This window comes from Somniosus microcephalus, chromosome 1 (genome assembly GCF_052327205.1).
Source record: "Somniosus microcephalus isolate GS21.2 chromosome 1, FLI_Smic_1.0, whole genome shotgun sequence".
In the NCBI taxonomy this organism is placed as follows: Eukaryota; Metazoa; Chordata; class Chondrichthyes; order Squaliformes; family Somniosidae; genus Somniosus; species Somniosus microcephalus.
Window position 1 is genome coordinate 430436027 of NC_140987.1, and position 26524 is coordinate 430462550.

The 26524-nt window shown below is 48.7% G+C and overlaps 1 protein-coding gene across 1 annotated transcript in view; it reads right to left on the reverse strand.

Moving 5' to 3' along the window:
• Positions 1 to 1751: 1751 nt before the first annotated feature.
• The window catches only part of LOC147125282 (uncharacterized protein CXorf65 homolog), a 29861-nt gene continuing 5088 nt past the window's right edge, over positions 1752 to 26524 (reverse strand). The window contains exons 2-5 of the mRNA XM_085993733.1: positions 24176 to 24298; positions 20036 to 20104; positions 17129 to 17193; positions 1752 to 6574 (exon numbers count right to left, since the gene is read on the reverse strand). Coding sequence (XP_085849859.1) covers positions 6458 to 6574; positions 17129 to 17193; positions 20036 to 20104; positions 24176 to 24298 — 374 coding nt within the window. The 3' untranslated portion in view covers positions 1752 to 6457. The remainder of the gene's footprint in view (positions 6575 to 17128; positions 17194 to 20035; positions 20105 to 24175; positions 24299 to 26524) is intronic.

Genomic DNA, 26524 nt, shown 5'->3' on the forward strand with positions numbered 1-26524 from the left:
TGAGTCTCCCTACGGCATTGGGGCGGTACTGTCACATAAATTCCTTGATGGTTCAGAGAGGCCGATAGCTTTTGCGTCACGCTCGTTAACTTCAGCCGAGCGTAACTACGCCCAGATTGACAGAGAGGCCCTCAGCCTGGTGTGGGGGTGAAGAAGTTCAATCACTACCTGCACGGTCAGAAATTTACTCTACTAACTGATCATCAACCTCTCGTCTCCATTTTCAACCCTCAGAAGGGCGTACTGATAATGATGGCACAACGGCTACAGAGGTGGTCCCTTTTCCTAGGGGCACACCAATATGACATCGAGTACAAAGGAACTAAACAGCATGGGAATGCTGATGGATTGTCGCGCCTACCGTTGCCGACGGTGGAAGAAGAACTGGCAGTGGATCCAGTGGAGTTATTCCACTCGACCATAGTCGAATGTCTCCCTGTGACGAATGCAAACATAGAAAAGGAAACGCGAAATGACCCGACACTCTCCTGGGTCTATGATTTAACGGTGAAGGGATGGCCAGCACATGGCGAACCACTGCTGCCAGCATTCTCGCCGAGAAGAGAACAGCTGTCAGTGTGCAGAGGAACCTTGATGTGTGGATCCAGAGTAGTAATTCCACCCAAGTTGAAGGATAGAGTGCTCAATGAGCTTCATGAGGGTCATCTGGGAGGGGTAAAAATGAAGAACTTAGCCAGAGCGTTTGTGTGGTGGCCGGGAATCGATCGAGAAATCGAAGAGATGACCAAGAGCTGTACAGGATGCCAGAAGGTCCAAAACGCCCCACCACAAGCCCCTCTACATCCATGGGAGTGGCCCTCATCTCCATGGCAAAGGGTGCACATTGATTTTGCTGGTCCCTTTATGGACTCGATGTTTTTAATTGCGGTGGATGCACATTCAAAGTGGCCAGAGGTAATAAAAATGTCCTCAACCACCACAGAAAAAACTATCACAGTCTTACGAACCATATTCGCCAGGAATGGGCTGCCTGAACAGATTTGCTCTGACAATGGACCACAGTTTGTGTCTGAAGAGTTCCAGAGGTTCTTAAAGAACAATGGTGTTAAGCATTACACATCCGCCCCATATCATCCAGCCACTAATGGATTGGCCGAGAGGTTTGTTCAAACATTCAAGAAGGCTATCAAGGCAATGTGTAATGAAGATATACCCCTACAACACAAGGTGGATAACTTCTTGTTTGCCTACCGGAATGCGACACATGCGGTTACCAACCAAACTCCAGCCATGATGTTCTTCAATCGAAGACTACGATGCCGCTTGGATTTGGTTAAGCCAAACGTCAGAAGAGATGTGGAGAACAGGCAGTTTCAGAATATGAATGAAAGACCAACCAGGAGTTTTAAGATAGGTCAACCAGTTTTGGCCCGGGACTACCGCACAGCGAAATGGCAGCCAGGAACGATCTGTACATGGCAAGGACCTCTAATGTATACCGTGGACATTGGAGAGAGCACTGTAAGATGCCATGCTGACCAGATTCTAGAGTCACTGGAAAACGTCAACTCCACACTACGATCTGATACACCTGGTGATGAAACCGAAGTACCAATTGCATCTACCGCAGAATCGGTGTTATTGGAAGCAGACGAACCAAACAACGACATTGATCCCGACTCAACCTTGCCAGAAGAACCTGATATCCCAAAGAGGCGTTATCCAGACAGAATCAGGAAGCCTCCTCAAAGACTGAACTTATAATTGCTTAACTTCAACCAATGTATCTAGCAACCGTAATTGTAATTGTAATTAGTTATTATTTAGTTGTTAAATGAATGTTATGTACTGTTTATTTAAAAGGGGAGGAATTGTTGTGTGTGTACCTTTAAGGGAATAACTGGTCTCAGACTGCAGTACTGGCAGTGACCACCCCTGTATAAAAGGCCCTAGCAGGCTTCTGTAGTTTCAGTTTCCAGGTTGTCTCCATTCAGTAAAGACTTGTTATAATCAACTCCTGCAGTCCGTGTCTCAATTATACACGGACATAATAGAAATAACGATGAACAAACTTAAAACATTTTTTTTTAAAGTTTCTTAAAAATTTAAATTTTTATTAAAATGGATAAATTTGACACTTCACAAAATTTAAATTGTTTTTTCAGGGCCATAATGTTTGTTTAGCAGTCAATACACTGTTAAAACCCCAGTTACACCTAATCCAAAAGGGTCTTACTTTTAATGAGGTATTTATCAGCGGTATTACCGCGGAAGAATTACATTGATTGCCGGCTGTGTGTGTGGGACGGTGTGTGAGGGGGGGAGGTGGGGGGGCAGAGGCGGGGGCGGGCCACAGCGCAGCCTGTGTCGGAGCAGTGAATGACAGACCGCAACTTCAGGATATCTGCATCAAGTTGTGGTCAGTTTCAAAGGGCTAATGACAGCGAACGCTGTTCATTCGCTGTTATTACCCACCGCAAATTCCAGGCCATTATTCTCATTTAATTTGATAAGATCCCTTTGTTTTTTTTAATGATTTGGGTGTTTATTTTTTGTGCCCCTTTAAAAAGGGCGCACTTTTGTGAAATTCATTTTATTATGTTTGATGTCACTGAGGTGTCGTCCTAATTGGTCAATGAAAGAAGTAGAAATCTGTTTCCATAGTAACTCATCCTGTCCAGGTGTCTGACCTGGGGGTCTACAATGGTTGCTTGTGGTGTTGGGAGTGAGTCCTGGTTGAGACTTTGCGGACCTGGGAAAAACGAAGAAAGGACAAAAAAAGAGAAACACTCACACAACACCATTAACTCCAGATTTGAACACAAACTGGAATCTCCAGGCCAAAAAATGTTAAATGTGCATCACCGCACTCCTTTAAATAAAAGAAAATCCATTGATTGTTTTCAGAGCGAATGCATTTCAAAACTACTGGAAAACAATTTTTGAGAAATCCGCTCAAGAACATAGAACATAGAAAAATAGGAGCAGGAGAAGGTCATTCGGCCCTTCGAGCCTGCTCCGTCATTCAATATGATCATGGCTAATCCTCTATCTCAATACCATATTCCCGCTCTCTCCCCATACCCCGTGATGCCTTTTGTGTCTAGAAATCTATCTATCTCCTTCTTAAATATATTCAGTGACTTGGCCTCCACAGCCTTCTGTGGTAGAGAATTCCACAGGTTCACCACCCTCTGAGTGAAGAAATTTCTCCTCACCTCAGTCCTAAATGGCCTACCCCGTATCCTGAGACTGTGACCCTTTGTTCTAGACCCCCCAGCCACAGGAAACATCCTCCCTGCATCCAGTCTGTCTAGCCCTGTCAGAATTTTATACATTTTAATGAGATCCCCTCTCATTCTTCTAAACTCTAGTGAATACAGGCAAATAGTTCAAATAGTTAAACTGTTAGAAAAAATACGATAAGCATTATTTAATCTATAGAAACGTTAAAAAAATGTTCATTTCAAATAAAATATTTAGTAACAATTATTTATAAATAGGAAAATACCTAACAAATGAATGGGTTTGAGCAATAAACAGTAATTAATACAGAGTATCATTTCTCTCCCTCTACACCACTTATATTAACGTTGGGTAAGGCAACAGCTTATTTGGGAATGCTGTTGAATGAAACTTGTTTTGTTCAGATTATTGTCTGCTCCTACAGCTCAAATTACACTCACATTTTGTTTGACCACTAGTTAATTTATCCAAACTTTCAAAATGAAGTCTTAATTTCTTAGGGGGAGAAATTCGGTTGTTAGCGCCATCGATTAATGCCTAAAGAGGCCGAGAAGTGGGGCGTTAGCCAATTTCCAGGCGGGCGCAAGGCGCCTAGCGCCTCGCCCCATATTGAGCATGCATTTAGCGCCGGCGCTAAATCTTAGCGCCCGCTCATGGGCGCAGGCTGATTATGATGTCATTTGAGTGTGCAACGCCTTTTGGGCACCCCGAACCGGAAATTCAGTGGCGCCCCCCTCCGTAGCGCCTGGCGCTAATAGTGACAGCTTACCTGGACCTTACCAGGTCGCTCTCGGGCTGGAGGAGCGTTATTTAAAGGGGACTGGTGTGGTTTAAAAGCGGCAGCCATTTTTGGAGCACAACTTCCTCGAGAGCTACAAAGAGTTGCTGAGCTGCACACTGAGAGCCATTTGACCACTGAGCCAGCGCAGGCAGACGATCTTCAGCCTTCTGACCATCACCTTGCTGTTGGTGAGCCTTGACAACGGGGAACTTTCCTGTGGGCACTTATTATGGGGGCTGCATTGGAGGGGAACGTCCTGCTGCTGAATCATCTGGAAAGGGCACTGAGACGCTGGGAGAGGAGAGCGGGCATGGCCAGACGGAGGAGGGCCAACAGACGTCACCACAGCAGACCTTACGCTGGCAGGGTTTTCCGACAGCAGTTTTCCTACATGAACATGCCGGAGGAGCAGTGTGTCAGAAGGCTGCGATTTAGAAAGGAGGTGGTGACTGAGCTGTGCCAGCTGCTTCAGCCAGATCTGCAGCCTCAGATAAGGTGCAGGACATCTCTGTCGGCGGCTGAGAAGATGCCTGCTGGCCTGAACTTCTATGCGAGCGGCTCTTCTCAGGTTGCGTGTCAGAGGCTGATCAGAAGTAGCTTCTAGGCCCCTCTCACGGAATGCTTGCTACCATTCCAAGAACAGGAATGGAACTGGTCTGATACCCCCAAGCCTGTGAAGGGCAAGATGCATGTAAATAGAAGGCATGGCCATTGTAAATGAAGAAAGTGTTTCATTACACAAAATGTGGTTCCTTCAAACATGAGAAAGCTATGGCAACAGAAAGCAAAACTAATACATTGACACATAACTGCCTCTCACACCCGGGAGACTGTCCAAAACATAAATCACATTCCGACCATCTTCCTTGGCCTTGATTCCACTGCGCCAACCAAAGCATCCAATGCCCCATCAGTGAGGCGTTCCGCCCTCTGCCTCACCCTTTCCATGTCTTGCTAGGCTGGTGCTCCACAGGTAGGCTCCCACCGCTTTGAAGGCCTACAAGGCAGTGAGTGTGTCTGGTGATGCCAATTGACCTGCCCCTTTAAGAGCTGGCCGGCGCCAGTGTGTCTCAGGGAAAGTGATTATTGACAGCACCCTCGCTGCGCCCCGCCGCCGCGAAATTGGGTTGCGCCACTGGGTTAGAGCCTTAAGAGTAGTGTGCAGCGCCTGATTTAGCGCCGCAATCACCTTTAGGGGCGCTGCAACCCAATATCGCGCTAGGTGGCGCTAAATTGCGCCTGGCGCTAAACTTTGCGCATCGCCAGGACTAGCGCCCCAAACGCGGCTATACCGAATTTACATAAGAACATAAGAAATAGGAGCAGGAGTAGGCCAATCGCCCCTCGAGCCTGCTCTGCCATTTAATAAGATCATGGCTGATCTGATCCTAGCCGCCAATCTACTATCACAGAACCATCTCCTGAATCTAACAGAATTAGACACATGAAATAGGAGCAGGATCAGGCTACACGGCCCCTGGGCCCGCTCCACTACCCACAGGGCCATGACCGATCCGAACCTAGACTCATGTCCAAATTCCTGCCCGCTCCCCGTAACCCTTAATTCCCTTTACTTCTAGGAAACTGTCTATTTCTGTTTTAAATTTATGTAATGATGTAGCTTCTACAGCTTTTTGGGGCAGCATATTCCATGGACCTACCACCCTCTGAGTGAAGTAGTTCCTCCTCATCTCAGTTTTGAAAGAGCAGCCCCTTATTCTAAGACTATGCCCCCAGTTCTAGTTTCACCCATCATCGGGAACATCCTCCCCGCATCCACCCGATCCAACCCCTTCACAATCTTATATGTTTCAATAAGATCGCCTCTCATTCTTCTGAACTCCAATGAGTAGAGTCCCAATCTACTCAACCTCTCCTCATATGTCCACCCCCTCATCCCCGGGATTAACCGAGTGAACCTTCTTTGTACTGACTCGAGAGCAAGTATGTCTTTTTTTAAGTATGGACACCAAAACTGTATGCAGTATTCCAGGTGCAGTCTCTAGGCCTTAATCTCTTCTTACAATTAAGAATCTATTGGAAATAATTTAACAACTGTACTGATAATTCACAGTGAGTTCATAAGACAGTTAAATATCCTGCCAATAAATTACTATATCCCAAGCATGCAAAGTACCAGAAATAATTGCTTACATATTGTATCTCACTTGGTGTAATCAATCCATTGCTAACTCATATCATAAGTTGTATTGTTGTTGGACAGTATAATACTACGCATGCTTACTCTCCCTTTGTACAAATTATAGCAGTATGATTAGGCCTTATTTTTTCTATTTATATTTGGAGATGGCCTGAGGGTGTGAAAAGAGTTATATTCTTTGTTCTATTCCAAGTTTACATTGGTGACACAGTAAAACAATGGTTTGCAGACTCGTGATTTCTGAACTGAGATCCTTTTTGGCACAATACAGTACAAGAACACAGTGCTAGAAAGTTGTGCATCGCTGATTAACCTCTGCCAGACTTTTTTCCCATATCTGATCTGGACCTTCCAATGCCACTTCCCCTGCTCACTGTAGGTTCGTCTTCTGCTGTAAGCTTTGAGCTTACTTTCCCCTTCCTCGCCTGCTTAGCAAACACATTTAAAAAAAAAGAACAAAATAGTTTAGCATTTTTTTTGCACTGAAATCACGGAACTATTACTAGATTTTCCACCCACTAACCACGAATGGACAATATTCTGGCCTGCATGCACCTTTCATATTCTGATATATTTCCTCCGATGAATACCACCAATTTTTATTTCTTTTATTTATTTTCTCCCCTAAAACAACCCCTTCACCTTAACCGGACCACTTCCTTGTCCAGAGTGCAGGCCTAGTTCCAGGATTGCACCAACGGAGCTTGGTAATCAGCTGCTAGGAGCTGCACAAGAGTGAGGAAAGCTGACCCAAACTCTCATCTTCCTTTGCTCCTTCACTTTGGGGAAGCCCTTGGCCTCATTTTGTGAGGAATCATTTGGGCATGCCCATATCGCATCACTCAGTGGCACTGTTATGTCATCACACCGCTCCCTTTACATCTATTAAAACATATATATATATATATATTGCCGCTGTAGTTCATCCATCAAGATAAGGAACGACAGTGGTTAGAAATGGACTATAGGGGCACCTCTGATGGTTCAGTGGGACAAGTGCACTATTTGGTTCAGTACTGAGCCATACAGACAAGGCAGGTTCCGGGAGAATGATGGCTTACTGTGGGAACAATATGCGGGAGTCACTGGGAGAGTTGTTAGGGTTGTTATTGTTTGGAAGCATTGATGGTAAAAGGCCAAACTGTCACTAGTTGTCACTGAATTGATAATTTCACACAGAAGCCCCGATTTTAAGGATGGGTACAAAGCGCGTGAGCCACAAAGTGGCAGCGTACTCGGGGATGAGGAGACCCAGCCGATCTTAACGGCTGGGCTGCATTACCGTAAATTTTCTCCAATGCCCGCCGGGACCCGGCCAAATCCACTACCCGGCCGGGAGCGGGGGCGGGAGCGGGAATTCGGCGGCAGGGGACCACAGCCAGGGACCCACGAGATTGGTCCCCAGCAGTCAATGGTGATGGGGGGGGTTGAGGGAGGAGTGGTGGGGGGGCTCTGGACGCGCTCGGGGGGAGGGGATGAGCCTGGGGTAGCAGAGGCTCAAGGCTTCCTTGTGAGGCCCAAAGGAGCCTAAAAGAAAATGTAATAAATGACCTAGCTAGGCTTCTTCAGGCCCACGACCCAGCTCCCGACAGGTTTGGTCTGACAGGGAAGCCATCACTGTTCCCCTGCTCAGGCCTCCAACTAAAATCGCAGCACGGGTCCCAATGACAACATCGGTAGGCCCCGATCTACATGCTTAAACAGGACCCCGCTGCCTTCCTGCAGTGTCCTGCTCGCCTGCTCAGAAGAGCAGGTTAAGATCAGAAGGCAGCGGGATCAGAGTGAGTAAGTCGCTTTCCTCATTTTAACTACCCTCCGCCCAGTTTCCGCCAGGCGGGGGGGGGGGGCGGGGGGGAGTTAAAATCGGGGCCAGAGAAGCTTCAGGGATGGTCTGAGGAATGGGCATGCCACATTGGAGCAATAAGGATGCTCTTGTGAAAACGACTGGGGCGCAGTAGCACATAAGGAACAGGAGCAGGAGTAGGCCAATCGGCCCCTCGAGCCTGCGCCACGTAGAGGGAGTTTTATTGCACATCAAACCTGTGCTGTACCTGACCTGAGAGTGCGAGACACTGACAGGGAGGACAAAAATAGAAAAGTGTTCCATGCCTAAAAACAGATATTCCTCATTGTGATGAGTGCAAGATAAAGCACCTAAATTGCAAAATGCACATGTCATCATTACTGTAGTGTGGCAAGTGTAAAAAAAAAATTTGTCGGATGATATTTAACCACTATTAATATATATGAGCAGATCTCTTGTGTTTTATAAGGAGAGGAGCATATCGGATGTACTGCAGAATACGTCATTCTGCTGAGTATATTAGGAATATAAAGGTGAACTTTCCAATCTCATACTCCCAGCGGGGAGCATGCAATCAAAAACAGGGCTGCAACATTGTAGCCCCTATTTGCCAACTATCCGCTCCCTGCAGGCATGGATCCCCACAGGGATCCCAACGCTGTCTCTATACCAAACAGCGGTTAAAATTAAATCCGCCAATGTGAAATAGATTACATTGGAAATTGAAAGTATATTAACGTCATTGAAAAAATGGTTTATAAAGAAAGTCTTTCATGTCATTTTAAAAAGCTTAGAAATAAAAGTTGGTTTAAAATAAACAAAAGAACACAAAATAGAACAAAAAGATTCGACAGTATATAAAAAAGGCTTTCATATAATTTTAAAGCTTTAGAAATAAAAAGAAAGTTTGTTTAAAATAAACAAAACATGAAATAGATTAAATTGTATAATAAAATATATTTAGTTATAATTTAGAATATTTTATAGAATTTGTACAGAATCTATTAGTATATATTAGTTTATAAGTAATTGTTATTAAAAAAAGTCAATTTTTATTGATTCGCAGAGGGCCCTGCAGGATTTTCTGTCCATTGTAGAAAATCCATGATGGAATTCCACTACGGAAAATCTCGCTAACTCCCGAAATGCGTGACTCTAAAAAAAATTGCTTAGAGCTAAAAGCATTGTGGTGGTGCTGGATGATGTGCTAGGAACTCCCGCTCAAAGCTGCTGGGGATGATGTCAAAATGGGTGGGGCCTCAGGAGTAAGATCACCATCGGTGACCCATGGAAACGGTCCCTGTACAAGGTCATTAAGGATTTGGGCGGGGTGGGGGGGGGCGGAGGGTGTGTGTTGGTAGTAGGTGGGTGAGGGGGGGGGGTGGGGGAGCACTTCACACTCAAGAAGTTTCTTTTGAAATGTACCCAATGTTGTTTTGTAGGCAAATGTGACAGCCAATTTGCACACAGCACGGTCGCACAAACTGCAAGCGAGACAAATGACCAGCTAATGTTCTTTGGTGGTGTTGGTTGAGGGATAACTATTGGCCAGAACCCCAGGACACCCTGCTCTTCTTTGAATAGTGCCATGGGACCTTTCCACCTGAACAGGGCTTAGGTCAAACATCTCAACTGGAAGACACCACAGGATAAATTCCCATCTTCACCACTTGGTGGAAATCTGGGGAAGCGTATTTTCCCGTCTGTTGTAGAGCTACCCCAACCACTCATCCCCTCCACCCCTACAATGGGCAGGCAGTCCACTCCATCAAATTACCACCCAGACAGTGAAGGCAAAAACTTAACCCCACCCCTGCCAGTGTAGTGCTCTTGCAGTGCAGCACTGAAATGCCAGCCCAGATTATGTGCTCAAATCTTGGAATGGGGTTTGAAGCCAAGACCTTCTGGGTTCAGAGGCAAGATTGGTAACCCCAGAGCCAAACTGACATCAAAGTGGGCATCAAATAGAGGGTTTCAAAATTATGAAAGGGTAAGGAAAGGATTGAGAGGATAAATAGTGAAGGTTGTTTCCATTGGTTGGTGATTTGGCAAGAACAGGACACAGACCCGGGGGGAGGGAGATTTAAAACGTGAGAGGGGTCGGTGTGAGGGAGGGGGAGGGGGAGGGGTCGGTGTGAGGGAGGGGGAGGGGTCGGTGTGAGGGAGGGGTCGGTGTGGGGGAGGGGTCGGTGTGAGGGAGGGGTCGGTGTGAGGGAGGGGTCGGTGTGAGGGAGGGGGAGGGGTCGGTGTGAGGGAGGGGTCGGGGTCGGTGTGAGGGAGGAGTCGGTGTGAGGGAGGGGTCGGTGTGAGGGGGGAGGGGTTGGTGTGAGGGAGGGGGAGGGGTCGGTGTGTGGGAGGGGTTGGTGTGAGGGAGGGGTCGGTGTGCGGGAGGGGGAGGGGTCGGTGTGAGGGAGGGGTCGGTGTGGGGGAGGGGTCAGTGAGGGAAGGGGAGGGGTCGGTGTGAGGGAGGGGGAGGGGTCGGTGTGTGGGAGGGGTCGGTGTGAGGGAGGGGTCGGTGTGGGGGAGGGGTCGGTGTGAGGGAGGGGTCGGTGTGTGGGAGGGGTCGGTGTGAGGGAGGGGTCGGTGTGAGGGAGGGGTCGGTGTGTGGGAGGGGTCGGTGTGTGGGAGGGGTCGGTGTGAGGGAGGGGTCGGTGTGAGGGAGGGGTCGGTGTGAGGGAGGGGTCGGTGTGAGGGGGGGGTCGGTGTGCGGGGGGGGTCGGTGTGCGGGAGGGGTCGGTGTGAGGGAGGGGGAGGGGTCGGTGTGTGGGAGGGGTCGGTGTGAGGGAGGGGTCGGTGTGAGGGAGGGGTCGGTGTGCGGGAGGGGTCGGTGTGAGGGAGGGGGAGGGGTCGGTGTGTGGGAGGGGTCGGTGTGCGGGAGGGGTCGGTGTGAGGGAGGGGTCGGTGTGTGGGAGGGGTCGGTGTGTGGGAGTGGGAGGGGTCGGTGTGTGGGAGGGGTTGGTGTGGGAGTGGGAGGGGTCGGTGTGTGGGAGGGGTCGGTGTGAGGGAGGGGTCGGTGTGTGGGAGGGGTCGGTGTGTGGGAGGGGTCGGTGTGAGGGAGGGGTCGGTGTGAGGGAGGGGTCGGTGTGTGGGAGGGGTCGGTGTGAGGGAGGGGTCGGGGTCGGTGTGAGGGAGAGGGAGGGGTCGGTGTGTGGGAGGGGTCGGTGTGAGGGAGGGGTCGGTGTGTGGGAGGGGTCGGTGTGAGGGAGGGGTCGGTGTGAGGGAGGGGTCGGTGTGGGGGGGGGTCGGTGTGTGGGAGGGGTCGGTGTGAGGGAGGGGTCGGGGTCGGTGTGCGGGAGGGGTCGGTGTGAGGGAGGGGTCGGTGTGAGGGAGGGGTCGGTGTGCGGGAGGGGTCGGTGTGAGGGGGGGGTCGGTGTGTGGGAGGGGTCGGTGTGAGGGAGCGGTCGGTGTGAGGGAGGGGTCGGTGTGAGGGAGGGGTCGGTGTGTGGGAGGGGTCAGTGTGAGGGAGGGGTCGGTGTGAGGGAGGGGTCGGTGTGAGGGAGGGGCCGGTGTGGGGGAGGGCTCGGTGTGTGGGAGTGGGAGGGGTCGGTGTGAGGGAGGGGTCGGTGTGAGGGAGGGGTCGGTGTGTGGGAGTGGGAGGGGTCGGTGTGAGGGAGGGGTCGGTGTGAGGGAGGGGTCGGTGTGAGGGAGGGGTCGGTGTGAGGGGGGAGTCGGTGTGAGGGAGGGGTCGGTGTGAGGGAGGGATCGGTGTGAGGGAGGGGTCGGTGTGAGGGAGGGGTCGGTGTGCGGGAGGGGTCGGTGTGAGGGAGGGGTCGGTGTGTGGGAGTGGGAGGAGTCGGTGTGAGGGAGGGGTCGGTGTGAGGGAGGGGTCGGTGTGAGGGAGGGGTCGGTGTGAGGGAGGGGTCGGTGTGTGGGAGTGGGAGGAGTCGGTGTGAGGGAGGGGTCGGTGTGAGGGAGGGGTCGGTGTGAGGGAGGGGTCGGTGTGTGGGAGTGGGAGGGGTCGGTGTGGCGGAGGCCCAAAACAGGCACTGCACCCAGATGTTCTGAAAGAAGCATGGCCTGGCCGATTTTAATGCCCAGCCCTCATTTTAATATTTGAAACTGGTCTCCTACCCAAAACCGGTGGGAATGATGTTAAGGCCAGTGGGTGGGAATAGGAATTGGGGTGGGAGCCGACTGCCATCAGGGACCTAAGAGAATGACATTTTGGCATAAGGTAAATACTGGGGGAGGTGGGGGGGGAACGAAATGTTCTCAAAAAGATGCCATTGTGGGGAGGGAGAGGGCGAGGGAGGGCCAGGACAGGGGATTGCTTCCGGTGCCCAGAGGAGCACTTTCCCCGAGGAATAAAAATGATGACTTACCTTGGCCTCCTCTGGCCACTCTGCTGCATCCCACCGGCGGGTTTGATGCCAGACAGGCCTCCCACCCCACTCCCCGCCGAGTCGTCGTAAAAATCACGTTATGGTGCCGCCAACGACATCATTGGACTGTGACTTTTAAATTTAAATTAGGCTCCTGCCTGCCTGAGGCAGGAACCTTTGCTGACTTTAAAGCCGGTGAAGATAAAATGTGCCCGGGTGGGAGCGGTGCGACCTCTGGCTGGTAAGTGGAGTGTTTGCCTGATCTTAACCCCATCCCACGCATCGTTTCCTCCCCCCCCCCACCCTCTGGGTTAAAATTGACCCAAATCACTAAAAGAATGGAGGAGGACGTTAGAAAAAACTTTGTCACACAGAGGGAGAGTGCTTTAGCAGGAGTAGCTATTGAGGCAGAGACTATAGCACCATTTGAAAGAGAAATGGACAAGTATTTGACAGGGGAGAATATAAAAGGGTACAGACAAAGGGCAGTGAAATTTAAAGTCGACAGCTCCAGTCAAAGAGCCACCGCTAACACAGACACAAGGGACCAAATGGCCACCTCCTGTACTATATTGATTGGACGTAGAATATCCTGCACTTAACCTGCAGTAATAATGTTATAATTTTTAATTTTCTTGCATGAATGCTGTAATGAATCAAAAGCATGGAGCGCACAAAGGCACTGTTAGATGATAACTGCTCAGACAGCCACTGTGAGCCTCACAAAACCACTCCCAGCCCATAAAATTATACACATGCACACACAGACGAATGCATATGATCACCAGGTATTAAAATTTAAGCATAAAGGGGCACAATTTAACATTGAGATAACCAAGAATGTTATCACTACCTGTGGCCTGATTCACTGCCAAATGGTACAACTGGCAAAATCTGTGACCAACCACTTCGGGGCAAATCATAGGGAGCTGAGCATGGATTTACCTTTTCGTCGACATGCTGCCTCCTGCCTGTAGGTTGGTACAACTGTAAAAGAACTACTTAACTATGGATTGGATTTCATCTGGAGAAGATGGCTGAGCATGGATTCATATTAGTGTCGGTTGCTTGGATCTAGATGGACTTTGGCTGGATTGATTTAGCACTAACTTGGAGAAATCTGTATTTTGTGGATTGGCATTAGGATAAAGAAGAAGGCTGAAGATAGATTGGCATTGGTGTGATATGGATTAATAATGGTTTGGGAAAACAGCTGTAGTTGGCTGACTTGGCAATGCTGCAGTGGTGTTAGTTTAGAATGGACAGGCGATGGCATGGCGAATTTGACTGAGGGTAGATTGTTATTGACGTAGAATAAGAAAACATTTTGAGAGCATTTGTGATGATTTGTAAAATGCATGGGGGCATGGATTAATGCTAATTGATTAGCACTGGGGTGAATGAGTGTGGATTAGCATTAGTATAGACAAGTCCATGGGTTTATTTACATACCCTCGGAGTTAGAATCATAGAATGGTTACAGCATGGAAGGAGGCCATTCGGCTTGTCGAGCCCGTGCCGGCTCTCTGCAAGAGCACTTCAGCTAGTCCCACTCCCCCGCCCTTTCCCCGTAGCCTTGCAAATTTTTTTCCTGCAGGTACTTATCCAATTCCCTTTTGAAAGCAGTGATTGAGTCTGCCTCCACCACCCTTTCAGGCAGTGCATTCCAGATCCTAACCACTCGCTGCATAAAAAAGTTTTTCCTCATGTCGCCTTTGGTTTTATTGCCAACCATCTTAAATCTGTGTCCTCTGGTTCTCGACCCTTCCACCAATGGGAACAGTTTCTCTCTATCTACTCTGTCTAGACCCCTCATGATTTTGGACACCTCTATCAAATCTCCTGTCAGCATTCTCTGCTCCAAGGAGAACAACCCCAGCTTCTCCAGTCTATCCACGTAACTGAAGTCCCTCATCCCTGGAACCATTCTCGTAAATCTTTTCTTCACCCTCTCTAAGGCCTTCACATCCTTCCTAAAGTGCGGTGCCCAGAATTGGACACAATACTCCAGCTGAGGCTGAACCAGTGTTTAATACAGGTTCATCATAACTTCCTTGCTTTTGTACTCGATACTTCTATTCATGAAGCCCAGGATCCCGTAAGCTTTTTTAACCGCTTTCTCAACCTGCCCTGTCACCTTCAAAGATTTGTGCACATATAGCCCCAGGTCTCTCTGTTCATGAACCCACGATACAGAGAGACCTGGGGGTATATGTGCGCAAATACAAACACAAGAAAGTTGAAAATACAAATACAAGAAGGACTTGAAAAATTGTTTTCATCAGAACAGAGGTCGTCGTCGTACGTGTCTTCACACTGTTCCCTTCGGGGAACTGTATGAAGTGGTGGAAGGATTTCTGGCCGCGATTAACGCTCCTTCCGTGACCGTAACCATCTTCGTACCAGCCATTAGGGTGGTTAGTCCTATGGCGGGAGGGTTTTACGGGCTCCCACAACCCATACGAGGGGGGGGGGCCACCCACACCCACGGACGCAAGTATCCCACTGGATGTCAACCCAGAATTTAGAGCCGGAGCTCCGACTCCACTTGCCAGGACTGTCTGGAGCGGGGTTCAAAACCCTATGCCTTCTGGCCCAGCGGTGGGGATGCTAGCGCTACGCCAAAGGCCCACTCCCAGAACAGAGGTGATACAGGGTGATTTGATGAGTGTTTAAAATTATGAAGGAATGGATCAGAAAGGATAAAATCAAACTTTTCAGTGATTGAGGGGTCTGGAACAATGGACATATGTAGAAACCATGGACTGTAGATGGTTAAGTGTGACTTCATTAGTGTGGGAATTGTTTGGGTCTGGACGGATTTCCACTGGAGTGACGCAGCACTCACTAATTTGAAGAAATCTACATGTTATGAATTGGTATCAGGATCCCAAAGTTGGTTGCTGTGGATTAGTACTGGTGTGAAGAAGTCACAAGTATGGCTTTGCGGTCATATGAAAGGCAGAGAAGAATATCAAGGAGGAATCATGGAAGAAAAGCATATTAAAACAGCTAAGGCCGATTTTGCAAAACTGCTTTCCCAGTCACCCACCGGGACCACATATTGGGAATTCAGGCAGCGGGACCCTGCAGTTTTCCATCCAGCTAAGAGCACAATTAGGCTTCCTGGGTTAAGATAGGAAAATCAGCCAGGGTTCCGGCTTCTGATCGCTATCCAGGGACCGCTGCTGTAAAGTGCGTGTAGAGGCATTAGTTGAGGACATGATTGGGCTTGTCTTTGGGGTAGAGTAGCTTGCCAACACTCACTATCAGGACTCACACATAAAGAATGGCCACTTGGTTGCGTAGTGAATAGAGGCACATAGGAACAGGAGTGGGCCATTCAGCCCCTCGAGCCTGTTCCGCCATTCAATGAGATCATGGCTGATCTGCGATCTAACTCCACGTACCCGTCTTTGGCCCATATCCCTTAATACCTTTGGTTAATATAAATCTATCAATCTCAGATTTAAATTAACAATTGATCTAGCATCAATTGCCATTTGCGGAAGAGAGTTCCAAACTTCTACCACCCTTTGTGTGTAGAAGTGTTTCCTAATTTCACTCCTGAAAGGCCTGGCTCTAAGTTTTAGGCTATGCCCCCTAGTCCAAGAATCTCCAACCAACGGAAATAGCTTCTCTCTATCTACCCGATCTGTTCCGCTTAATATCCTGAAAACTTTGATCAGATCACCCCTCAGCTTCCTAAATTCTAGGGAATACAACCCTAATTTCACAGGATCACAGAAACCCCACAGTGCAGGTAGAGGCCATTTCGGCCCATCGAGCCTGCACCGACACATATCCCACCCGATCCCCGTAACCCCTACACCAACACATATCCCACCCTATCCCCGTAACCCCACGTATTTAATCCCCCTAACACTAAGGGTCAATTTATCATAGCCAATCAACCTAACCCGCACATCTTTGGGTGCAATCTCTCCTCATAACTCAACCCTTGATGTCTGGGTATTATTCTGGTAAACCTACGCTGCACTCCCTCCAAGGCCAATATATCCTTCCTAAGGTGTGGTGCCCAGAACTGCTCCCAGTGCTCCAGGTGTGGTCTAACCAGGGTTTTGTACAGCTGCAGCATAACTTCTACCCCCTTGTACTCTAGTCCTCTAGATATAAAGGCCAGCATTCCATTCGCCTTTTTGATTATTTTCTGTACCTGTTCATGACATTTTAATGCTCTATGTACCTGAACCCCCAAGTCTCTTTGGACTTCCTCTGTTTCTACCTTTTCACCATTTAGAAAGTACCCTGTTCTATCCATTTTAGGTCCAAAGTGGATGACCTCACATTTGCTTACATTGAAATCCATTTGCCACAGTTTTGCCCATTTGCTTAATCTATCAATATCTCTTTGTAATTTTATGCTTTCATCTACAGTGCCGCCTATCTTTGTGTCATCGGCAAATTTGGATATATGACTTTCTATGCCATTATCTAAGTCGCTAATAAATATTGTGAATAGTTGAGGCCCCAACACAGATCCCTGCGGGATACCCCTAGTCACATCCTGCCAATTAGAGTACCTGCGCATTATCCCATCGCTCTGACTCCTGTCGCTCAGCCAATTTCCTAACTAGATCAATAACTTTCCCTCAACTCCATGGGCTTCTACCTTAGATAACAATCTCTTATGTGGGACTTTATCAAATGCCTTCTGGAAGTCCATATAAATAACATCCATAGACATTCCCCTGTCCACTACTTTAGCCACCTCTTCAAAAATGAAGAATGGCTGTGCCTGTGGTGCTACACCCCAACATAACTAAGTACCTCCAGGAGAGGAGGAAGAAAGGAAATAAACAATAAAATAGATTAGAAAAACGCCATATTACAGAAGGGTTCAAAGAGACGGTCTTTTTTGGGTGGTCCACAGGGGCACACTGAATCTGAAGAGCCTCTGTAAACAAAGGATAATACACAGTTAAAGAAAGTACTATGATCCATCATGGCATGGTCATCAATCAAAGTAGCCATGACCCCTTACAATCACCTGGTTAAACTGGCAGTGTGCAAATATATTGCCTCACTGCATGTACACCTATACCAATAACTCAATAATGAAAACAGCGGAAAAAACAACAAGGTTCTAAAATATGTGCTTAAAAATCAGATTTTTTTTTTTACATAAAGAGCTTAGGGTCCAATTGCATATGAAAATAAGGTCTTTCAATTTTTATTGCAGATTAAAAAAAAATATGCCCAAGAACTGCCATAAGGACTCAATTTAAAAGTGTACTCTCCAGCGGGAAGCTGAATTATGCAGGACTGGAAGGTCCCAGGTTTGAACCCTGCTCTGTGCCGAGAGCACTGATCTCACTAAAGCAGCAGTGGGGATGCCACAATTGCCCTCAGTGCCTCTGAGCTGGGGAGGGGGAGAAAGGAACCGGCTCGGATTCCTGCTCTTGGTCGCCATTTAATGGGCCCTGCTGGAAAGCGCTTCTTGCACGGGCATCAGGTGAGAGCCGGGTCAGGTTTGGCGGCGGTGTCTTCCTGTGAATTAACATCCTGCTGACCCACAGTGTCTATGTTCACACAGCAGGGCGACCACTTTAGTGAGGGGGCTAGAGGGGGCTTAACACTTGTGGAGCTGTATTCCAGCACAAGCCAATGCCTTCATGAGAAAAGAGGGCAAGAAACATTTTTAAAACTAAGTAGGATTTTGCAGGGACATTGGAAATTAAGAAAGAAAAGCGAAAGTGGAACCTACGGTTGACAACTTGATGTTGCTAGTTTAATTAAATAAAAGAATGGGCAAAAAAGGGGCAGGTGAAATGCGATGCCATAAAATGTGAGGAGGTACATTCTGGTAAAAAACACATCATTCTACTTTGAATCTTGGCTTTTATTGCGAGGGGGATGGAGTATAAAAACAGGGAGGTCTTGCTGCAGTTATACAGGGTATTGGTGAGGCCATACCTGGAATACTGCGTGCAGTTTTGGTTTCCATATTTAAGATATACTTGCTCTCGAGGCGGTTCAGAGAAGGTTCACTCGGTTGATTCCGGAGATGAGGGGGTTGACGTATGAGGAAAGGTTGAGTAGGTTGGGACTCTACTCATTGGAGTTCAGAAGAATGAGAGGCGATCTTATCGAAACATATAAGATTGTGAGGGGGCTTGATCGGGTGGATGCGGTGAGGATGTTTCCACTGATGGGTGAGACTAGAACTAGGGGGCATAATCTAAGAATAAGGGGCTGCCCTTTCAAAACTGAGATAAGGAAAAACTTCTTCACTCAGAGGGTAGTAAATCTATGGAATTTGCTACCCCAGAGAGCTGCGGAAGCTGCAACATTAAATAAATTTAAAACAGAGATAGACAGTTTCCTAGCAGATAAGGGAATTAGGGGTTACGGGGAGCGGGCAGGGAAGTGGACGTGAGTCTAGATTCGGATCAGCCATGATCCTATTGAATGGCGGAGCAGGCCCGAGGGGCCGTATGGCCTACTCCTGCTCCTACTTCTTATGTTCTTATGTAACGTGAGACGGCTGGGTGCTGTGAAAGAGCAGCAGGATTTGTTGGTTTAGGTTCACAAGGCATTAAAAGCAGCACCTCAATGGAAAAGGCCACCAAAAAATTAATGGATACTGGGTTTTATGGCAAGAAGTATAGAATATAAAAGTCGAGGTGTAATGGTGAATTCATATAAAACGTATTAAGGCCACAGTTGGAGCAGTGTGTGCAGATTTGGACTCCACACTATCGGAAGGATGTTGAGGCAATAGAGCGGCTACAGTGCAGGTGTGCTAGGATGCTGCCCGCTATGAGGGAATACAAATACAAAGAAAGACGTGAAAAATTGGGGCTGCTTTTGTTAGACTCGAGGAGATTAAAGGGTGATTAGATAGTGGTGTCTACAATTATGAAGGGATATGACAGAATAAATAGAAACAGACTATTTGCAGTGGTTGAGGAGCCTAGCACATGGCGACATAGATACAAGATTAAATGTAAGAGATTAAGGACAGGGATCAGAAACGTTTCACACAGTAGGTTGTGAGGCTGTAGAATTCACTATCAGAGTTCGTGATCGAAGCAGAGACCACGTTAACATTTAAGAATAGGAAAGGGGGAATGAAGTGATAGGGGAACAGATGGGGTACATGGGACTACTGTAGGGTGACCATATTTTCTAAACCAAATCCAGGGACATACAGGGTGGGAGCACAGCAAAGTAGCCAGGACGGAAAATGTAGGTTGCGCAGCGTAACGAGGCAAAAATGTTTAGCAGCCTATATTTTAACAGTTGCACATATACACTACAAATGCAAAACAAATGTGCATATAATTACTGCGATTGACGTCACACTATTGAAACGCATTCAGACACCATTTATAAATAATACAATAACACTGTTCAGTCCATTGACCTGAAACTGTGATTATGTTTGATATGCATATATTCCAATGACTATGGCTCTAGTCTATTCGGGGACGAGTTTCGTGAACCGGTGACTCTTCCGGGGAAGTTGTTTGCCCGGGGACACAGTACCTCATCCAGGAAAACCGGGACATATGGTCACCCTAGACTACAGCTTGTGTGGAGGATAAACACCAACACAGACTGGGTGGGCCAAACAGTCTCTTTCTGTGTCATAATTTGTATGTAATTCTAAAAAAAAATAACCAAGACAACAGTGAGTCTGGGAGAAGAGAGGTCCTGCACCTGGGCCTGCTCAAAATGGCTCAAGATATGTGTCAAGGGCCTGTGTCCCCTACCCTCTGTTAGTGTTACTGTACCTATCAATTCTTCGGTTGGATTGTCTTCAAGTGGAATGATAGATTTAAAGGTATTTTCTGGTTGGTTTTCTGTAAAAAGACAGACAAAATTCAGTTTCTTTTCCCCCAGTTTTCTCCTCTCCTGAAGATGCTGAATTCCATTGAGGTACAGCACCACAAGTGCCAATACCAGCTCCAATATTTCATTCTCCGCCCCACTCGCACTCTGACCTCTCTGCATTCGGCCTCCTACATTGTTCCAATGAATATCAATGTAAGCTCGAGGAACAGCACCTCATCTTTCGATTAGGCACTTTACAGCCTTCCGGACTCAACACAGAGTTCAACAATTTCAGATCATAACCTCTGCACTCATTTTTTCGGATGGCAGCTATTGCTAGTGATTCTGATGTTCCCATTTACACCTCCTCTAGACCCAGCTTTTGTTTTTTTACTTGTCCCATTAGATTCCTTTTGCCTTGCACCATTATTCCTTTTGTCATTTCCACCATCTACACGGCACAAGTCAGGATTGTGATGGAATACTTTCCACTTGCCTGGATGAGTGCAGCTCCAACAACACTCAAGAAGCTCGACATCATCCAGGACAAAGACGCCTTCTTGATTGGCACCCCATCCACCACCTTCAACATTCACTCCCTCCACCACCGGCGTCCCGTGGCTGCAGTGTGTACCATCTACAAGATGCACTGCAGCAACTCGCCAAGGCATCTTCGGCAGCACCTCCCAAACCTGTAACCTCTACCACCTAGAAGGACAAGGGCAGCAGATGCATGGGAACACCACCACCTCCAAGTTCCACTCCAAGTCACACACCATTCTGACTTGGAAGTATATTGCCGATCCTTCATCGTCGCTGGGTCAAAATCCTGGAACTCTCTCCCTAACAGCACTGTGGGAGTACCTTCACCACACAGACTGCAGCGGTTCAAGAAGGCGGCTCACCACCAACCTTCTCGAGGGCAATTAGGGATGGACCAAAAATGCTGGCCTTGCCAGTGACGCCCACATCCCATGAACGAATAAAAAAAATGAACCTCTCCTGCCTTCCACCCTATCACAGACCTTCCCTTTTGTTCTTTTCTCCCCCTCCCCCCCTTTACATGGGAAGTCTCTGTTTCACACCCACTGCCAGCCCAATTGGGAGGTTGGCGGGTAAACCTGCGGCACAGGAGGGAGGGAGGGATCGCAGTGGAGGGCCAGGGTCAGCTGAGAAGCATGGGGTGGGCTGAGTCCAGCACAGGGAGTGGCGGGGTAGATTTGCTAAGGATCAGGGGGGGAGGGTGCGAGGAAAATAGGGTGGCAGCCGGCGAAGGATCGGATAGCGGCCGCGAGGAAGATCGGGGGCAGGGGTTGGCCAGAGGAGTGGGGGGGAGGGGGAGGAAGATCGGGGGCAAGGGTTGGCCGGAGGAGCGTGGGGGGGGGGGGAAGATCGGGGGCAGGGGTTGGCCGGAGGAGCGGGGTGGGCGGGGAGATCGGGGTCAGGGGTTGGCCGGAGGAGCGTGGGGGGCGGGGGGGAGATCGGGGGCAGGGGTTGGCCGGAGGAGCGGGGTGGGCAGGGAGATCGGGGTCAGGGGTTGGCCGGAGGAGCGGGGGGGGGGGAAGATCGGGGGCAGGGATTGGCCGGAGGAGCGGGGTGGGCGGGGAGATCGGGGTCAGGGGTTGGCCGGAGGAGCGTGGGGGGGGGGGGGGGGGGAGATCGGGGGCAGGGGTTGGCCGGAGGAGCGGGGGGGGAGCCTGCTGAGTTTTTCCAGCATTTTCTGTTGTTATTACCCTGAATCCAGGAGGTAGGTGTAAAGGCACTCACCTCCTGGATGCAGCAGTTCTGCCGGGTTTTACGAAGTTAATAAAACCCAACCAGCTACAGTTAAACACGAAATGGAGGTTAAAGAAGAGGCTTTCAGACTCATTATAATATTTAAATAGACTGCCCGCCTCCTGGCAGTGAGTTGGCTGCCAATCCCCGTCTCGCATCCCCCCTCACCCGTCCGCATCCCACCTCTGCTAAAACCGGAAGTGGGCGGGTTGGAGGCGGGTTCGGGTCGGGATTCACATTTTTAACACTTTAACTACCCCCACGCTCCAAACCCAGCCGTTTTTTTAAGTTAAAATTCCCCCCGTTAACTCTGTTTCACTCTCCACAGATGCTGCCTGGCCTGCTGAGTATTTCCAGCATTTTCTGTTTTTATTCCAATATCTCATCCTAGTTGCCACTATTCTCATGTGCGAGCCGAGGAAATGTGTCACCAGGATATTTGATTTTGGGAGACATCATAGGCAAGCACAATTTTGTCCTCGCTTGACAACAAATGTGAGTGTGGGTACTGAATATTGAGCAGGAGTGGGAAACATAGAAACATAGAAGATAGGAGCAGGAGTAGGCCATTCAGCCCCTCGAGCCTGCTCCGCTATTCAATGCGATCATGGCTGATCATCCAAATTCAGTACCCAGTCCCTGCTTTCTCCCCATGCCCCTTGATCCCTTTAGCCTTAAGAAATATATCCAACTCCTTCTTGAATATATTTAATGTATTGGCCTCTACTGCCTTCTGTGGTAGAGAATTCCACAGGTTCACCACTCTCTGGGTGAAGAAATTCCTCATTTCTGTCCTAAATGGCCTACCCCTTATCCTTAGACTGTGACCCCTGGTTCTGGACTCCCCGACCATCGGGAACATCCTTCCTGCATCTAGTCTGTCCAGTCCTGTCAGAATTTTATAACTTTCAATGAGATCCCCTCTCATTCTTCTAAACTCCAGCGAGTACAAGCCCAATCGACCCAATCTCTCCTCATACGTCATTCCTGCCATCCCAGGTATCAGCCTGGTGAATCTTCGCTGAACTCCTTCCATGGCAAGAGCATCCTTCCTCAGATAAGGTGACCAAAACTGCACACAATACTCAAGATGTGGTCTCACCAAGGCCCTGTATAACTGCAGCAAGACATCCTTGTTCCTGTACTCAAACCCTCTCGCTACGAAGGCCAACATGCCATTTGCCTTCTTAACCGCCTGCTGCACCTGCATGCTTACCTTCAGCGACTGGTGCACAAGGACACCCAGGTTTCGTTGTACTTCCCCTTCTCCCAATCTATTGCCATTCAAATAATAATCTGCCTTCCTGTTTTTGCCACCAAAGTGGATAACCTCGCATTTATCCACGTTATATTGTATCTGCCATGCTTTTGCCCAATCACCCAACCTGTCCAAATCATCCTGGAGTTTCTCGGCATCCTCCTCACACTGGCTGATTTTTATGTTCACTACCATGGGGCACTGGATCCAATTATAATGCCATCATTCTGGGACTGAATGTGAGACTTTTCTAATCTCAATGGTTTAGTACTACATTGGGCACTGCATCTATTTACCGAGCCATCGTGGGAGCTGGATATTTTTCAGTCTCTGTGAATTGAGACAATTTTCCAAAGAACTGAGAAAAATAGATATTTACAGTTGTTTTCGAAAGCAATGATAATGGCTTGACATAATGAAGCTGATTTCCATTACTGGTGCGCATTGGGCGGGCAGTGGGCAGAGAGACTATGCCACGTGCCCGACGTCCTCGATGAGAGGCCCCGAGCCATTTTGATGGTTGGGTCTCGTTTACATCTGATTGACGAGCTCCAAGCGCTGAACCAGTACTCACGGGCAGCTTGCTGCTCGGGGTAAGCGGGCATGGGGCGGAATCTGGTAACTCCTCCGTGGAGCCAAGCCACAAGTCAAGAGTTGAAGGAGGGGGGAGGAAATTGGGGTTGGGGGGCATGAAAGGACCGGCGGTGGGCCAGAGGATTTTTGTGGGACCGGGAGAAGCATTCGACAAAAGTTGTTCTAAAATCTTACCTGTGCTGTCTCCAGAGCGGCCTGTAGTGGTCCCTCTACACCTGGTACCAATGGGCAGCTGCAATGCACACTCTGCCCATTGGTGCTTGAAAACTGCATTGGCGTCCTATGTATATCATGGGACTCTGATTTGCATGCCTTAGTGAGGTGCCCACCTGAAACAGGCAGACACTCTGGCCGCGCATTTCCAGGACCGGTTGGAAACAGTGGCCAGCAGATTAGCATTGTCATCCATCACCTTAATGAATAAAATTATTTTCTCAAAATAAAAGCAGCAATGAAATTTTGGAATCCTTACGTTCAATTTTGCATGCATAGTAGATCCCTCTTGGCTCAAATAGGTTTTCAACATTTTCAGCTGGATCTTTGATTCGGAACAAGAACTTCAGATTCATCTGCTCATCATACAAGTCTACTGTGTCTGCAGAGAAAGAAGGTCTGTATTATGGACCCAGTTAAAAATATCACGCCGTCTGTCTCTCTCCTTGTGTCCTGAAGTTGCTGGCTCACGCAGAGGCTCTGTTCCAAAGGCTCCAGCTGTTTAGGTAAGAAGAAAGACTTGTATTTATATAGTGCCTTTCAGGGCCTCGGGGCTTCCCAAAGCGCTTTATAGCCAATTGAGTACTTCTGAAGTGTTGTCACCGTTGTAATGTAGGGAAACGTGGCAGTCAATCTGCGCACAGTAAGGCCCCACAAACAGCAATGTGATAATAACCAGATCATTTGTTTTAGTGATGCTGGTTGAGGGACAAACATTAGCCGGGACACCAGGGACAATTTTTCTGCGCTTCTTTGAAAAGTGCCACGGGATCTTTTACTTGAGAGGGCAGACGGTGCCTCGGTTTAACATCTCATCTGAAAGTGGTCATTCTTCATCTGTGAGCCTTGAATGTCAGCAAGCTATTTGACAGTGGAGACATTCACAGCCAAGACTGACCATGCCCTCAGCTGAAGTTCACATACAAGCAGGTGCCAGCAGAGATTAGCAAACAGGAGTGGGACTCCTGACTAATTATTCCCCTCTCTAGCCCAAAGACACATTGGTTGAAAATCCTTGGCCCTTCGGTACAATCCCACTGCAACTCTGGCACCGTAACTGTTGTAGAAGTGGCAGAGCTACAACTGTGTTTCCAAAATACTGCTGGCAGCAGCCCATGGTTTTAATATGGAGCCAGAAGGAGCACTCCTATTCCTTATGGCTCCACATTCCGATAAGTGAAGCATTTTTAAATGACCTTTTTGGTGGCAGTCTCCAGCGGTCCTGTTAAAGTCCTGAGAAAACTGGCCGCAGCGTGCGTGGTGCATGCTATGGTCATTTGCGATCCAATAGCGGAAAGGGGCCTGAAATAGGTCTTAGGCCCCCAGTTTGCATTGGGATTGGGCCTAACGCCTGCTACAGGCAGGTAATCTCGACGACTACCAGGCACCCTAACCAATATGGTGTGTGGTGCATACCCAGCACGGATGTGTGCATGCGTGCTGCACACCGTACTGGACCCTTCAGCGCTCGTTTTCGCCTGATCCAATTTCTAGGCCATCGCGGAGAGAAACAAGGGCCGGGATTTTCTGTACCTGGGTGGGGCGGGTGCGGTTGGTCAGCGTGGCGGGTCGGAACCATGTTCTTCTTATCATCCCACTCCTCAGAGCGACTTTTCGTTAATGGCGCCAATCAAAGCAGGGCTGCGCGTTTCCCGGCCCTATTAAATACTGCGGGTCTGATGACATAATCAATGAGTCATTTCAAGCGGGGATACTTAAAGCAGCCTTGGCTACATTGAATTTAACGGTTCATCTAGGAGTGTACAGGGAGGATATATCACCATTATCGCTCAGCCTTGCAGAGGTGGCTTCAAAAAAACAGAGGGCTGCACCCAGGTTTTCCGATGACTCCCTACATATTCCTGTGGAGGGGTCAGAAGACGCAGGGAGATCCTCTTCCCTGCTGATGGGCAGAAGAAACCTCCCCAGGAGACCAAAAGAGTCTGGCTCCAAATTGCTGAGGTGGTGAACAGCAGGGATGTGGTGAGGCGGACCTGGGTGCAGTGCCGAAAGCACTTCAATGATCTGATGAGATCAGGAAAGGTGAGTGCAAAGACACACTCACCTTCATCCTGCTGTGCCTGTCACCACATCCCCATCACTCTGCCTTCCCAAGCCTGCTCCTGCACATCCTTACTCACACCAACATACCTTGCACGTCCACCCATTCCTCTCTCTCTATCTACATGCTCACATCCCCATCTGACTAACCACCCCTCACACTCACCCCCACCCTAATGCAACTAACACAAGGAGGCCATTTGGCATTGGCACCACACTCCTTCATGGTCACCCTCTAAAGATGTAACCCACACATTCCTTACACTCACTCCATCACTCTCACTCAACCTTCTCTTCTTTCCCTCCTTGCAGGAAAAACAAGTGCATAATAACAGGGAGCGGGAGAGAACCGGAGGTGGCCCTCCATCCTTCATTACTTTGACAGCAGCAGAGGAGGTCGTCCTGGAGGTGTCAGGAGTTGTGGAGCAGCTGGCGGTGGGAGACGGAGAGAGGGGGGCCTCTCAGCAACCTGGTGACAGAATTACATCTCATACAGCCACATGGCATACAGCAGTCACTCATATGGTGACTGATGTCAGCATCCAGT